The 14998-nt window shown below is 60.3% G+C and overlaps 1 protein-coding gene across 1 annotated transcript in view; it reads right to left on the reverse strand.

The window, feature by feature from the left end:
* The window catches only part of PHGDH (phosphoglycerate dehydrogenase), a 14679-nt gene extending 362 nt beyond the window's left edge, over positions 1 to 14317 (reverse strand). Inside the window, exons 1-6 of the mRNA XM_072121644.1 lie at positions 14050 to 14317; positions 11697 to 11848; positions 9603 to 9668; positions 9444 to 9520; positions 4848 to 4945; positions 2276 to 2408 (exon numbers count right to left, since the gene is read on the reverse strand). Coding sequence (XP_071977745.1) covers positions 2276 to 2408; positions 4848 to 4945; positions 9444 to 9520; positions 9603 to 9668; positions 11697 to 11848; positions 14050 to 14190 — 667 coding nt within the window. The 5' untranslated portion in view covers positions 14191 to 14317. The remainder of the gene's footprint in view (positions 1 to 2275; positions 2409 to 4847; positions 4946 to 9443; positions 9521 to 9602; positions 9669 to 11696; positions 11849 to 14049) is intronic.
* Positions 14318 to 14998: the final 681 nt, after the last annotated feature.

Genomic DNA, 14998 nt, shown 5'->3' on the forward strand with positions numbered 1-14998 from the left:
TAGGGGGGAGGAGGAGTGTACAGAGCTGTGTATACCTGTAGTAGAGGGCAGGAGCGGAGTGTACAGAGCTGTGTATACCTGTAGTAGGGGGGAGGAGTGTGCAGAGCTGTGTATACCTGTAGTAGGGGGGAGGAGTGTGCAGAGCTGTGTATACCTGTAGTAGGGGGGAGGAGTGTACAGAGCTGTGTATACCTGTAGTAGAGGGCAGGAGCTGAGTGTACAGAGCTGTGTATACCTGTAGTAGCGGGGGGGGGCAGTGTACAGAGCTGTGTATACCTGTAGTAGAGGGCAGGAGCGGAGTGTACAGAGCTGTGTATACCTGTAGTAGAGGGCAGGAGCGGAGTGTACAGAGCTGTGTATACCTGTAGTAGAGGGCAGGAGCGGAGTGTACAGAGCTGTGTATACCTGTAGTAGAGGGCAGGAGCGGAGTGTACAGAGCCGTGTATACCTGTAGTAGAGGGCAGGAGCGGAGTGTACAGAGCTGTGTATACCTGTAGTAGGGGAGGGGGGTGTACAGAGCTGTGTATACCTGTAGTAGAGGGGAGGAGGAGGAGTGTACAGAGCTGTGTATACCTGTAGTAGAGGGCAGGAGCGGAGTGTACAGAGCTGTGTATACCTGTAGTAGGGGGGGAGGAGTGTACAGAGCCGTGTATACCTGTAGTAGAGGGCAGGAGCGGAGTGTACAGAGCCGTGTATACCTGTAGTAGAGGGGGGGGGGAGTGTACAGAGCTGTGTATACCTGTAGTAGAGGGCAGGAGGGGAGTGTACAGAGCTGTGTATACCTGTAGTAGAGGGCAGGAGCGGAGTGTACAGAGCTGTGTATACCTGTAGTAGGGGGGGAGGAGTGTACAGAGCCTGTGTATACCTGTAGTAGGGGGGAGGAGTGTACAGAGCTGTGTATACCTGTAGTAGGGGGAGGAGGAGGAGTGTACAGAGCTGTGTATACCTGTAGTAGGGGGGGAGGAGTGTACAGAGCTGTGTATACCTGTAGTAGGGGGGGAGGAGTGTACAGAGCTGTGTATACCTGTAGTAGGGGGGGAGGAGTGTACAGAGCTGTGTATACCTGTAGTAGGGAGGAGGAGGAGTGTACAGAGCTGTGTATACCTGTAGTAGGGGGGAGGAGGAGTGTACAGAGCTGTGTATACCTGTAGTAGGGGGAGGAGGAGTGTACAGAGCTGTGTATACCTGTAGTAGAGGGCAGGAGCGGAGTGTACAGAGCCGTGTATACCTGTAGTAGAGGCAGGAGCGGAGTGTACAGAGCTGTGTATACCTGTAGTAGGGGGGAGGAGCGGAGTGTACAGAGCTGTGTATACCTGTAGTAGGGGGAGGAGGAGTGTACAGAGCTGTGTATACCTGTAGTAGGGGGAGGGGAGTGTACAGAGCTGTGTATACCTGTAGTAGAGGGGGGGGGGAGTGTACAGAGCTGTGTATACCTGTAGTAGAGGGCAGGAGCGGAGTGTACAGAGCTGTGTATACCTGTAGTAGGGGGGAGGAGCGGAGTGTACAGAGCTGTGTATACCTGTAGTAGGGGGAGGAGGAGTGTACAGAGCTGTGTATACCTGTAGTAGGGGGGAGGAGTGTACAGAGCTGTGTATACCTGTAGTAGGGGGGAGGAGTGTACAGAGCTGTGTATACCTGTAGTAGGGGGCAGGAGCGGAGTGTACAGAGCTGTGTATACCTGTAGTAGGGGGCAGGAGCGGAGTGTACAGAGCTGTGTATACCTGTAGTAGAGGGCAGGAGCGGAGTGTACAGAGCTGTGTATACCTGTAGTAGAGGGCAGGAGCGGAGTGTACAGAGCTGTGTATACCTGTAGTAGGGGGGAGGAGGAGTGTACAGAGCTGTGTATACCTGTAGTAGAGGGCAGGAGCGGAGTGTACAGAGCTGTGTATACCTGTAGTAGGGGGGAGGAGCGGAGTGTACAGAGCTGTGTATACCTGTAGTAGGGGGGAGGAGGAGTGTACAGAGCTGTGTAAACCTGTAGTAGAGGGCAGGAGGGGAGTGTACAGAGCTGTGTATACCTGTAGTAGGGGGGAGGAGCGGAGTGTACAGAGCTGTGTATACCTGTAGTAGAGGGCAGGAGGGGAGTGTACAGAGCTGTGTATACCTGTAGTAGGGGCAGGAGCGGAGTGTACAGAGCTGTGTATACCTGTAGTAGGGGGCAGGAGCGGAGTGTACAGAGCTGTGTATACCTGTAGTAGGGGGCAGGAGCGGAGTGTACAGAGCTGTGTATACCTGTAGTAGAGGGCAGGAGCGGAGTGTACAGAGCTGTGTATACCTGTAGTAGAGGGCAGGAGCGGAGTGTGTACTGTGATGTAATCGCACTGTCCCCAGATTTCTTCCAGAGGAAACTGCTGAACCCCAAACTCTGCTGTTACTTCTGGGGGGATGATGGGGTCATAGCCGATGGTCTGCAAGACACAGGGAGCAAGAAATGGACATCACACCCCCAGAGGTCACCCCCCCCCCCACACACACAGAGGTGTCATACCCAGAGGTGTCATACCCCCAGAGGTCACCCCCCCCCCACACACACAGAGGTGTCACACCCCCAGAGGTCACCCCCCCCACACACACACACAGAGGTGTCACACCCCCAGAGGTCACCCCCCCCCCACACACGCAGAGGTGTCATACCCAGAGGTGTCATACCCCCAGAGGTCACCCCCCCCCCACACACACAGAGGTGTCACACCCCCAGAGGTCACCCCCCCCCCACACACACAGAGGTGTCACACCCCCAGAGGTCACCCCCCCACACACACACAGAGGTGTCATACCCCCAGAGGTCACCCCCCCCCCCCACACACACAGAGGTGTCACACCCCCAGAGGTCACCCCCCCCCCACACACACAGAGGTGTCACACCCCCAGAGGTCACCCCCCCCCCCACACACACACAGAGGTGTCACACCCCCAGAGGTCACCCCCCCCCCCCACACACACAGAGGTGTCATACCCCCAGAGGTCACCCCCCCCCACACACACACAGAGGTGTCACACCCCCAGAGGTCACCCCCCCCCCACACACACAGAGGTGTCACACCCCCAGAGGTCACCCCCCCCCCCACACACACACAGAGGTGTCACACCCCCAGAGGTCACCCCCCCCCCACACACACACAGAGGTGTCACACCCCCAGAGGTCACCCCCCCCACACACACACAGAGGTGTCATACCCAGAGGTGTCACACCCCCAGAGGTCACCCCCCCCCCACAGAGGTGTCATACCCAGAGGTGTCACACCCCCAGAGGTCACCCCCCCCCCACAGAGGTGTCATACCCCCAGAGGTCACCCCCCTCCCCACAGAGGTGTCACACCCCCAGAGGTCACCCCCCCCACAGAGGTGTCATACCCAGAGGTGTCACACCCCCAGAGGTCACCCCCCCCCCCCCACAGAGGTGTCATACCCAGAGGTGTCACACCCCCAGAGGTCACCCCCCCCACAGAGGTGTCACACCCCCAGAGGTCACCCCCCCCCCCACAGAGGTGTCATACCCAGAGGTGTCACACCCCCAGAGGTCACCCCCCCCCCCACAGAGGTGTCATACCCAGAGGTGTCACACCCCCAGAGGTCACCCCCCCCACAGAGGTGTCATACCCAGAGGTGTCACACCCCCAGAGGTCACCCCCCCCACAGAGGTGTCATACCCCCAGAGGTCACCCCCCCCCCACAGAGGTGTCATACCCAGAGGTGTCACACCCCCAGAGGTCACCCCCCCCCACAGAGGTGTCACACCCCCAGAGGTCACCCCCCCCCCACAGAGGTGTCATACCCAGAGGTGTCACACCCCCAGAGGTCACCCCCCCCCCCACAGAGGTGTCATACCCCCAGAGGTCACCCCCCCCCCCCCCAGAGGTGTCACACCCCCAGAGGTCACCCCCCCCCCCCCACAGAGGTGTCATACCCAGAGGTGTCACACCCCCAGAGGTCACCCCCCCCCCACAGAGGTGTCACACCCCCAGAGGTCACCCCCCCCCCCACAGAGGTGTCATACCCAGAGGTGTCACACCCCCAGAGGTCACCCCCCCCCACAGAGGTGTCACACCCCCAGAGGTCACCCCCCCCCACAGAGGTGTCATACCCAGAGGTGTCACACCCCCAGAGGTCACCCCCCCCCCACAGAGGTGTCATACCCATACCCAGAGGTGTCACACCCCCAGAGGTCACCCCCCCCCCCACAGAGGTGTCATACCCAGAGGTGTCACACCCCAGAGGTCACCCCCCCCCACAGAGGTGTCACACCCCCAGAGGTCACCCCCCCCCCCCACAGAGGTGTCATACCCATACCCAGAGGTGTCACACCCCCAGAGGTCACCCCCCCCCCCACAGAGGTGTCATACCCAGAGGTGTCACACCCCCAGAGGTCACCCCCCCCACAGAGGTGTCATACCCAGAGGTCACCCCCCCCCCCCCCACAGAGGTGTCATACCCAGAGGTGTCATACCCCCAGAGGTCACCCCCCCCCCACAGAGGTGTCATACCCAGAGGTGTCACACCCCCAGAGGTCACCCTCCCCCCCACAGAGGTGTCATACCCCCAGAGGTCACCCCCCCCCACAGAGGTGTCATACCCAGAGGTGTCACACCCCCAGAGGTCACCCCCCCCCCACAGAGGTGTCATACCCAGAGGTGTCACACCCCCAGAGGTCACCCCCCCCCCACAGAGGTGTCACACCCCCAGAGGTCACCCCCCCCCCCACAGAGGTGTCATACCCTCAGAGGTCACCCCCCCCCCCCACAGAGGTGTCATACCCATACCCAGAGGTGTCACAACCCCAGAGGTCACCCCCCACAGGAGGCCACACCCCAGAGGTCACCCCCCCCAGGTCTCCAGCATCTTCTCACCTTCATCTGAAATGACTGCATCCTCAGGGCCACTTCCCTCCCGATGCGTCCGAGTCCCAGGATTCCCAGCGTCTTCCCGAGCAGCTCCGATCCATGTACTGAGGGCAGAAGGAGGAGGTCAGGAAACATGCGGACCCCCATACTTTACTATCCTGCCCCCTAGGCCATAGCCCCCCATTACCCAGGACACCTCTACACCACCCGGTCCTGACCTCCTGCCCCCTAGGCCATAGCCCCCATTACCCAGGACACCTCTACACCACCCGGGCCCGGCCTCCTGCCCCCTAGGCCATAGCCCCCCATTACCCAGGACACCTCTACACCACCCGGTCCTGGCCTCCTGCCCCCAGGCCATAGCCCCCCATTACCCAGGACACCTCTACACCACCCGGTCCTGGCCTCCTGCCCCCCAGGCCATAGCCCCCCATTACCCAGGACACCTCTACACCACCCGGTCCTGGCCTCCTGCCCCCCAGGCCATAGCCCCCCATTACCCAGGACACCTCTACACCACCCGGTCCTGGCCTCCTGCCCCCTAGGCCATAGCCCCCATTACCCAGGACTCCTCTACACCACCCGGTCCTGACCTCCTGCCCCCTAGGCCATAGCCCCCCATTACCCAGGACACCTCTACACCACCTTGTCCCGGCCTCCTGCCCCCTAGGCCATAGCCCCCCATTACCCAGGACACCTCTACACCACCCGGTCCTGGCCTCCTGCCCCCTAGGCCATAGCCCCCCATTACCCAGGACACCTCTACATTACCCGGTCCTGGCCTCCTGCCCCCTAGGCCATAGGCCCCCATTACCCAGGACACCTCTACACCACCCGGTCCTGGCCTCCTGCCCCCTAGGCCATAGCCCCCCATTACCCAGGACACCTCTACACCACCCGGTCCTGACCTCCTGCCCCCTAGGCCATAGCCCCCCATTACCCAGGACACCTCTACATTACCCGGTCCTGGCCTCCTGCCCCCTAGGCCATAGGCCCCCATTACCCAGGACACCTCTACACCACCCGGTCCTGGCCTCCTGCCCCCTAGGCCATAGCCCCCATTACCCAGGACACCTCTACACCACCCCGGGTCCTGGCCTCCTGCCCCCTAGGCCATAGCCCCCCATTACCCAGGACACCTCTACACCACCCGGTCCTGGCCTCCTGCCCCCTAGGTCATAGCCCCCCCATTACCCAGGACACCTCTACACCACCCGGTCCTGGCCTCCTGCCCCCCAGGCCATAGCCCCCCATTACCCAGGACACCTCTACACCACCCGGTCCTGGCCTCCTGCCCCCCAGGCCATAGCCCCCCATTACCCAGGACACCTCTACACCACCCGGTCCTGGCCTCCTGCCCCCTAGGCCATAGCCCCCCATTACCCAGGACACCTCTACACCACCCGGTCCTGGCCTCCTGCCCCCTAGGCCATAGCCCCCCATTACCCAGGACACCTCTACACCACCCGGTCCTGGCCTCCTGCCCCCTAGGCCATAGCCCCCCATTACCCAGGACACCTCTACACCACCCGGTCCTGGCCTCCTGCCCCCCAGGCCATAGCCCCCCATTACCCAGGACACCTCTACACCACCCGGTCCTGGCCTCCTGCCCCCCAGGCCATAGCCCCCCATTACCCAGGACACCTCTACACCACCCGGTCCTGGCCTCCTGCCCCCCAGGCCATAGCCCCCCATTACCCAGGACACCTCTACACCACCCGGGCCCGGCCTCCTGCCCCCTAGGCCATAGCCCCCCATTACCCAGGACACCTCTACACCACCCGGTCCTGACCTCCTGCCCCCTAGGCCATAGCCCCCCATTACCCAGGACACCTCTACACCACCTTGTCCCGGCCTCCTGCCCCCTAGGCCATAGCCCCCCATTACCCAGGACACCTCTACACCACCCGGTCCTGGCCTCCTGCCCCCTAGGCCATAGCCCCCCATTACCCAGGACACCTCTACATTACCCGGTCCTGGCCTCCTGCCCCCTAGGCCATAGGCCCCCATTACCCAGGACACCTCTACACCACCCGGTCCTGGCCTCCTGCCCCCTAGGCCATAGCCCCCCATTACCCAGGACACCTCTACACCACCCGGTCCTGACCTCCTGCCCCCTAGGCCATAGCCCCCCATTACCCAGGACACCTCTACATTACCCGGTCCTGGCCTCCTGCCCCCTAGGCCATAGGCCCCCATTACCCAGGACACCTCTACACCACCCGGTCCTGGCCTCCTGCCCCCTAGGCCATAGCCCCCATTACCCAGGACACCTCTACACCACCCGGTCCCGGCCTCCTGCCCCCTAGGCCATAGCCCCCATTACCCAGGACACCTCTACACCACCCGGTCCTGGCCTCCTGCCCCCCAGGCCATAGCCCCCATTACCCAGGACACCTCTACACCACCCGGTCCTGGCCTCCTGCCCCCTAGGCCATAGCCCCCCATTACCCAGGACACCTCTACACCACCTTGTCCCGGCCTCCTTCCCCCTAGGCCATAGCCCCCCATTACCCAGGACACCTCTACACCACCCGGGCCCGGCCTCCTGCCCCCTAGGCCATAGCCCCCATTACCCAGGACACCTCTACACCACCCGGTCCCGGCCTCCTGCCCCCTAGGCCATAGCCCCCCATTACCCAGGACACCTCTACACCACCCGGTCCTGGCCTCCTGCCCCCTAGGTCATAGCCCCCCATTACCCAGGACACCTCTACACCACCCGGTCCTGGCCTCCTGCCCCCCAGGCCATAGCCCCCCATTACCCAGGACACCTCTACACCACCCGGTCCTGGCCTCCTGCCCCCCAGGCCATAGCCCCCATTACCCAGGACACCTCTACACCACCCGGTCCTGGCCTCCTGCCCCCTAGGCCATAGCCCCCCATTACCCAGGACACCTCTACACCACCCGGTCCTGGCCTCCTGCCCCCTAGGCCATAGCCCCCCATTACCCAGGGACACCTCTACACCACCTTGTCCCGGCCTCCTGCCCCCTAGGCCATAGCCCCCCATTACCCAGGACACCTCTACACCACCCGGTCCTGGCCTCCTGCCCCCTAGGCCATAGCCCCCCATTACCCAGGACACCTCTACACCACCCGGTCCTGGCCTCCTGCCCCCCAGGCCATAGCCCCCCATTACCCAGGACACCTCTACACCACCCGGGCCCGGCCTCCTGCCCCCTAGGCCATAGCCCCCCATTACCCAGGACACCTCTACACCACCCGGTCCTGACCTCCTGCCCCCTAGGCCATAGCCCCCCATTACCCAGGACACCTCTACACCACCTTGTCCCGGCCTCCTGCCCCCTAGGCCATAGCCCCCCATTACCCAGGACACCTCTACAACCACCCGGTCCTGGCCTCCTGCCCCCTAGGCCATAGCCCCCCATTACCCAGGACACCTCTACATTACCCGGTCCTGGCCTCCTGCCCCCTAGGCCATAGGCCCCCATTACCCAGGACACCTCTACACCACCCGGTCCTGGCCTCCTGCCCCCTAGGCCATAGCCCCCATTACCCAGGACACCTCTACACCACCCGGTCCTGACCTCCTGCCCCCTAGGCCATAGCCCCCCATTACCCAGGACACCTCTACATTACCCGGTCCTGGCCTCCTGCCCCCTAGGCCATAGGCCCCCATTACCCAGGACACCTCTACACCACCCGGTCCTGGCCTCCTGCCCCCTAGGCCATAGCCCCCATTACCCAGGACACCTCTACACCACCCGGTCCCGGCCTCCTGCCCCCTAGGCCATAGCCCCCATTACCCAGGACACCTCTACACCACCCGGTCCTGGCCTCCTGCCCCCCAGGCCATAGCCCCCATTACCCAGGACACCTCTACACCACCCGGTCCTGGCCTCCTGCCCCCTAGGCCATAGCCCCCCATTACCCAGGACACCTCTACACCACCTTGTCCCGGCCTCCTTCCCCCTAGGCCATAGCCCCCCATTACCCAGGACACCTCTACACCACCCGGGCCCGGCCTCCTGCCCCCTAGGCCATAGCCCCCATTACCCAGGACACCTCTACACCACCCGGTCCCGGCCTCCTGCCCCCTAGGCCATAGCCCCCCATTACCCAGGACACCTCTACACCACCCGGTCCTGGCCTCCTGCCCCCTAGGTCATAGCCCCCCCATTACCCAGGACACCTCTACACCACCCGGTCCTGGCCTCCTGCCCCCCAGGCCATAGCCCCCCATTACCCAGGACACCTCTACACCACCCGGTCCTGGCCTCCTGCCCCCCAGGCCATAGCCCCCATTACCCAGGACACCTCTACACCACCCGGTCCTGGCCTCCTGCCCCCTAGGCCATAGCCCCCCATTACCCAGGACACCTCTACACACCCGGTCCTGGCCTCCTGCCCCCTAGGCCATAGCCCCCCATTACCCAGGACACCTCTACACCACCTTGTCCCGGCCTCCTGCCCCCTAGGCCATAGCCCCCCATTACCCAGGACACCTCTACACCACCCGGTCCTGGCCTCCTGCCCCCTAGGCCATAGCCCCCCATTACCCAGGACACCTCTACACCACCCGGTCCTGGCCTCCTGCCCCCCAGGCCATAGCCCCCCATTACCCAGGACACCTCTACACCCCTGGTCCCGGGCTCCTACCTTCTTTCGGTCCCATTTTCCCTCCTTCATGGATGATGCAGCTTGAGGAATCTGCCTGGAAACCAAACAATAAATGAGAAGATGCCAAATAATCCCCCCCCCCCCGTGTCGCCCCCACATCAGAGACCAGCACCCACCTGGAGAGACTGAGGATGAGGCCGCACGTCAGCTCCGCCGCACTGATACTATTCCCGGTGGGAGTGCTGGGGGCAGACAGAGACAGAATAGTGAGTGCAGCTCCGGACTATCATCACTACAACACAGGTAACGCACCTTCCATAATGTGCTCAGCTCCTCCTGCTCTATAACATGCTGCCTGCAGATAGGACACTATGTACAATCTGCTCAGCTCCTCCTGCTCTATAACATGCTGCCTGCAGATAGGACACTATGTACAATCTACTCAGCTGCTCCCGCTCTATAACATGCTGCCTGCAGATAGGACACTATGTACAATCTGCTCAGCTGCTCCTGCTCTATAACATGCTGCCTGCAGATAGGACACTGTACAATCTGCTCAGCTCCTCCTGCTCTATAACATGCTGCCTGCAGATAGGACACTATGTACAATCTGCTCAGCTCCTCCTGCTCTATAACATGCTGCCTGCAGATAGGACACTATGTACAATGTGCTCAGCTCCTCCTGCTCTATAACATGCTGCCTGCAGATAGGACACTATATACAATCTGCTCAGCTCCTCCTGCTCTATAACATGCTGCCTGCAGACAGGACACTATGTACAATGTGCTCAGCTCCTCCTGCTCTATAACATGCTGCCTAAAGATAGAGCAGGAGGAGCTGAGCACATTGTACATAGTGTCCTATCTGCAGGCAGCATGTTATAGAGCAGGAGGAGCTGAGCAGATTGTACATAGTGTCCTATCTGCAGGCAGCATGTTATAGAGCAGGAGCAGCTGAGTAGATTGTACACAGTGTCCTATCTGCAGGCAGCATGTTATAGAGCAGGAGGAGCTGAGCAGATTGTACATAGTGTCCTATCTGCAGGCAGCATGTTATAAAGCCGGAGGAGCTGAGCAGATTGCATATAGTGTCCTATCTGCAGGCAGCATGTTATAAAGCAGGAGGAGCTGAGCAGATTGCACATAGTGTCCTATCTGCAGGCAGCATGTTATAGAGCAGGAGGAGCTGAGCAGATTGCACATAGTGTCCTATCTGCAGGCAGCATGTTATAGAGCAGGAGGAGCTGAGCACATTGTACATAGTGTCCTATCCGCAGGCAGCATGTTATAGAGCAGGAGGAGCTGAGCAGATTGTACACAGTGTCCTATCTGCAGGCAGCATGTTATAGAGCAGGAGGAGCTGAGCAGATTGTACACAGTGTCCTATCTGCAGGCAGAATGTTATAGAGCAGGAGGAGCAGAGCAGATTGTACATAGTGTCCTATCTGCAGGCAGCATGTTATAGAGCAGGAGGAGCGGAGAAGATTGTACATAGTGTCCTATCTGCAGGCAGCATGTTATAGAGCAGGAGGAGCTGAGCAGATTGTACATAGTGTCCTATCTGCAGGCTGCATGTTATAGAGCAGGAGGAGCAGAGCAGATTATACATAGTGTCCTATCTGCAGGCAGCATGTTATAGAGCAGGAGGAGCAGAGCAGATTGTACATAGTATCCTATCTGCAGGCAGCATGTTATAGAGCAGGAGGAGCTGAGCAGATTGTACATAGTGTCCTATCTGCAGGCAGCATGTTATAGAGCAGGAGCAGCTGAGTAGATTGTACATAGTGTCCTATCTGCAGGCAGCACATTATAGAGCAGGAGGAGCTGAGCAGATTGTACATAGTGTCCTATCTGCAGGCAGCATGTTATAGAGCAGGAGGAGCTGAGCAGATTGTAAATAGTGTCCTATCTGGAGGCAGCATGTTATAGAGCAGGAGGAGCTGAGCACATTGTACATAGTGTCCTATCTGCAGGCAGCATGTTATAGAGCAGGAGGAGCTGAGCATATTGTACATAGTGTCCTATCTGCAGGCAGCATGTTATAGAGCAGGAGGAGCTGAACAGATTGTACATAGTGTCCTATCTGCAGGCAGCATGTTATAGAGCAGGAGGAGCTGAGCAGATGTGGGGGTGGGATTGCAGTACTTGGGGTCACCTTGGGATTCCTGATGGGATTAGGACCATATCTTCCTATTACTGCTAATTAGGTCAAAAACAGCCAATCAGAGATCAGGGTTAACCCTTAGCGGTAGAGGAAAGGGGGCACTTACTTCATCACGATGATCCCATTCCTGGTGGCAGCGTCCACATCCACATTGTCCACTCCTGTTCCTGCGCGTCCAACCACCTTCAGCCGCGCTCCGGCCGCCAGGACCTCCGCCGAAACCTTAGTGGCTGAGCGGACAATCAGCGCATCGTAGTCCTGGGGGTCACAGACACCAGCCATGAGACCCTCACCCCAAACTGCGCCCCAGCCACTAGACCCTCACCCCAAACTGCGCCCCAGCCACGAGACCCTCACCCCAAACTGCGCCCCAGCCACGAGACCCTCACCCCAAACTGCACCCCAGCCACGAGACCCTCACCCCAAACTGCACCCCAGCCATGAGACCCTCACCCCAAACTGCACCCCAGCCATGAGACCCTCACCCCAAACTGCGCCCCAGCCACGAGACCCTCACCCCAAACTGCACCCCAGCCACGAGACCCTCACCCGAAACTGCACCCCAGCCACGAGACCCTCACCCGAAACTGCACCCCAGCCACGAGACCCTCACCCGAAACTGCACCCCAGCCACGAGACCCTCACCCCAAACTGCACCCCAGCCACGAGACCCTCACCCCAAACTGCACCCCAGCCATGAGACCCTCACCCCAAACTGCACCCCATATAGAGACCGCTTCCCCCCTTGGGGGATCCCTCGCCCCGGCTTTGCTGCTCTGGTGACACCGCAGCTTCTGGTCTCCGCCCCTTCCCTCAGACTCCTCCCACCAGCTCCTGACACCTTCGGCTTCTGTTGCATCAGACATGAACGCGCTTCTCCATCTGCTGAGCCCGAGCGCTGCAGAACATTGCCCCAGAGAGGACACAAGCAACATCCACCAGTCACCTCTGCAGACTATCCCTCCAGCACCATTACCTTACACTATAGGGGCTGCACCTAGCAGGACCCTCTGCAGAGCATCGCAAAACACAACAAGTTCCTTCTTATGTAACCTGCAGATCAGCTATCACCTCAACATGCATGACACAAGCGACTCCTCTCCCCACAATGCAGAGTATCGCTCTGCTGCAGACTATCACTCCTCTCCCCACACTGCAGAGTATTGCTCCTCTCCCCACACTGCAGAGTATCGCTCTCCTGCAGACTATCACTCCTCTCCCCACACTGCAGAGCATTGCTCCCCTCTCCACACTGCAGAGCATTGCTCCCCTCTCCACACTGCAGAGCATTGCTCCCCTCTCCACACTGCAGAGCATTGCTCCCCTCTCCACACTGCAGAGCATTGCTCCCCTCTCCACACTGCAGAGCATTGCCCCCCTCTCCACACTGCAGAGCATTGCCCCCCTCTCCACACTGCAGAGCATTGCTCCCCCCTCCACACTGCAGAGCATTGCTCCCCCCTCCACACTGCAGAGCATTGCTCCCCCCTCCACACTGCAGAGCATTGCTCCCCCCTCCACACTGCAGAGCATTGCCCCCCCTCCACACTGCAGAGCATTGCTCCCCCCTCCACACTGCAGAGCATTGCTCCCCCCTCCACACTGCAGAGCATTGCTCCCTTCTCCACACTGCAGAGCATTGCTCCCTTCTCCACACTGCAGAGCATTGCTCCCCCCTCCACACTGCAGAGCATTGCTCCCCCCTCCACACTGCAGAGCATTGCTCCCCCCTCCACACTGCAGAGCATTGCTCCCCCCTCCACACTGCAGAGCATTGCTCCCCCCTCCACACTGCAGAGCATTGATCCCCCCTCCACACTGCAGAGCATTGCTCCCCTCTCCACACTGCAGAGCATTGCTCCCCTCTCCACACTGCAGAGCATTGCTCCCCTCTCCACACTGCAGAGCATTGCTCCCCTCTCCACACTGCAGAGCATTGCTCCCCTCTCCACACTGCAGAGCATTGCTCCCCTCTCCACACTGCAGAGCATTGCTCCCCTCTCCACACTGCAGAGCATTGCTCCCCTCTCCACACTGCAGAGCATTGCTCCCCTCTCCACACTGCAGAGCATTGCTCCCCTCTCCACACTGCAGAGCATTGCTCCCCTCTCCACACTGCAGAGCATTGCTCCCTTCTCCACACTGCAGAGCATTGCTCCCTTCTCCACACTGCAGAGCATTGCTCCCTTCTCCACACTGCAGAGCATTGCTCCCTTCTCCACACTGCAGAGCATTGCTCCCTTCTCCACACTGCAGAGCATTGCTCCCCTCTCCACACTGCAGAGCATTGCTCCCCTCTCCACACTGCAGAGCATTGCTCCCCTCTCCACATTGCAGAGCATTGCTCCCCTCTCCACACTGCAGAGCATTGCTCCCCTCTCCACACTGCAGAGCATTGCTCCCCCCTCCACACTGCAGAGCATTGCTCCCCTCTCCACACTGCAAAGCATTGCTCCTACCTGTATCTTGGAGATGAGGTCCTGGGTGCTGAGTCCCGGGCTCTCGGTGACCTCTATCCCCCCCTGGGTGCGCAGGATCAGGGCGCAGGTCGGGGCCAGGGTGTCACTGAGCAGCACCCGCCTGATGTCAGACAAGGACATGATGTCTCCCTGCAGCCTCCGGGGCTCACACTGCGCCAGACACCCGGTCACATACCAGGGGCCTCACATGTCCCAAATCACAGGATGGCTCCTCCCTCCGACACCTGGCGATCCCACCTCCTCCAGGACCTCCTCATCATCCAGGACCTCCTCCACCAATCCCACCTCCTCCAGGACCTCATCATCATCCAGGACCTCCTCCTCCAATCCCACCACCTCCAGGACCGCCTCATCCTCCAGGACCTCCTCCACCTCATCCTCCAGGACCTCCTCATCCTCCAGGACCTCCTCATCCTCCAGGACCTCCTCCACCTCATCCTCCAGGACCTCCTCCACCTCATCCTCCAGGACCTCCTCCACCTCATCCTCCAGGACCTCCTCCACCTCATCCTCCAGGACCTCCTCATCCTCCAGGACCTCCTCCACCTCATCCTCCAGGACCTCCTCCACCTCATCCTCCAGGACCTCCTCCACCTCATCCTCCAGGACCTCCTCCACCTCTCCTCCTGCAGAGCAATACACGTGGAATTGGAGATCTCGTCAATCACGGCGCTGCGATGTCCAGAAGCCACTCGCAAACTATGGGTAAGTTTTTAACTATTTATTGAATCCCTACGCGTTTCGGCCCCGGTCTGGAGCCTTCCTCAGGTGTAAAAGACATATCTCCTCCTGGCAATCCCACCTCCTCCAGGACCTCCTCCTCCAGTCCCAACACCTCCAGGACCTCCTCCTCCTCATCCTCCAGGACCTCCTCCACCTCTCCTCCTGGCAATCCCACCTCCTCCAGGACCTCCTCCAATCCCACCAC

Source organism: Engystomops pustulosus, chromosome 8 (assembly GCF_040894005.1).
Source record: "Engystomops pustulosus chromosome 8, aEngPut4.maternal, whole genome shotgun sequence".
Taxonomy (NCBI): Eukaryota; Metazoa; Chordata; class Amphibia; order Anura; family Leptodactylidae; genus Engystomops; species Engystomops pustulosus.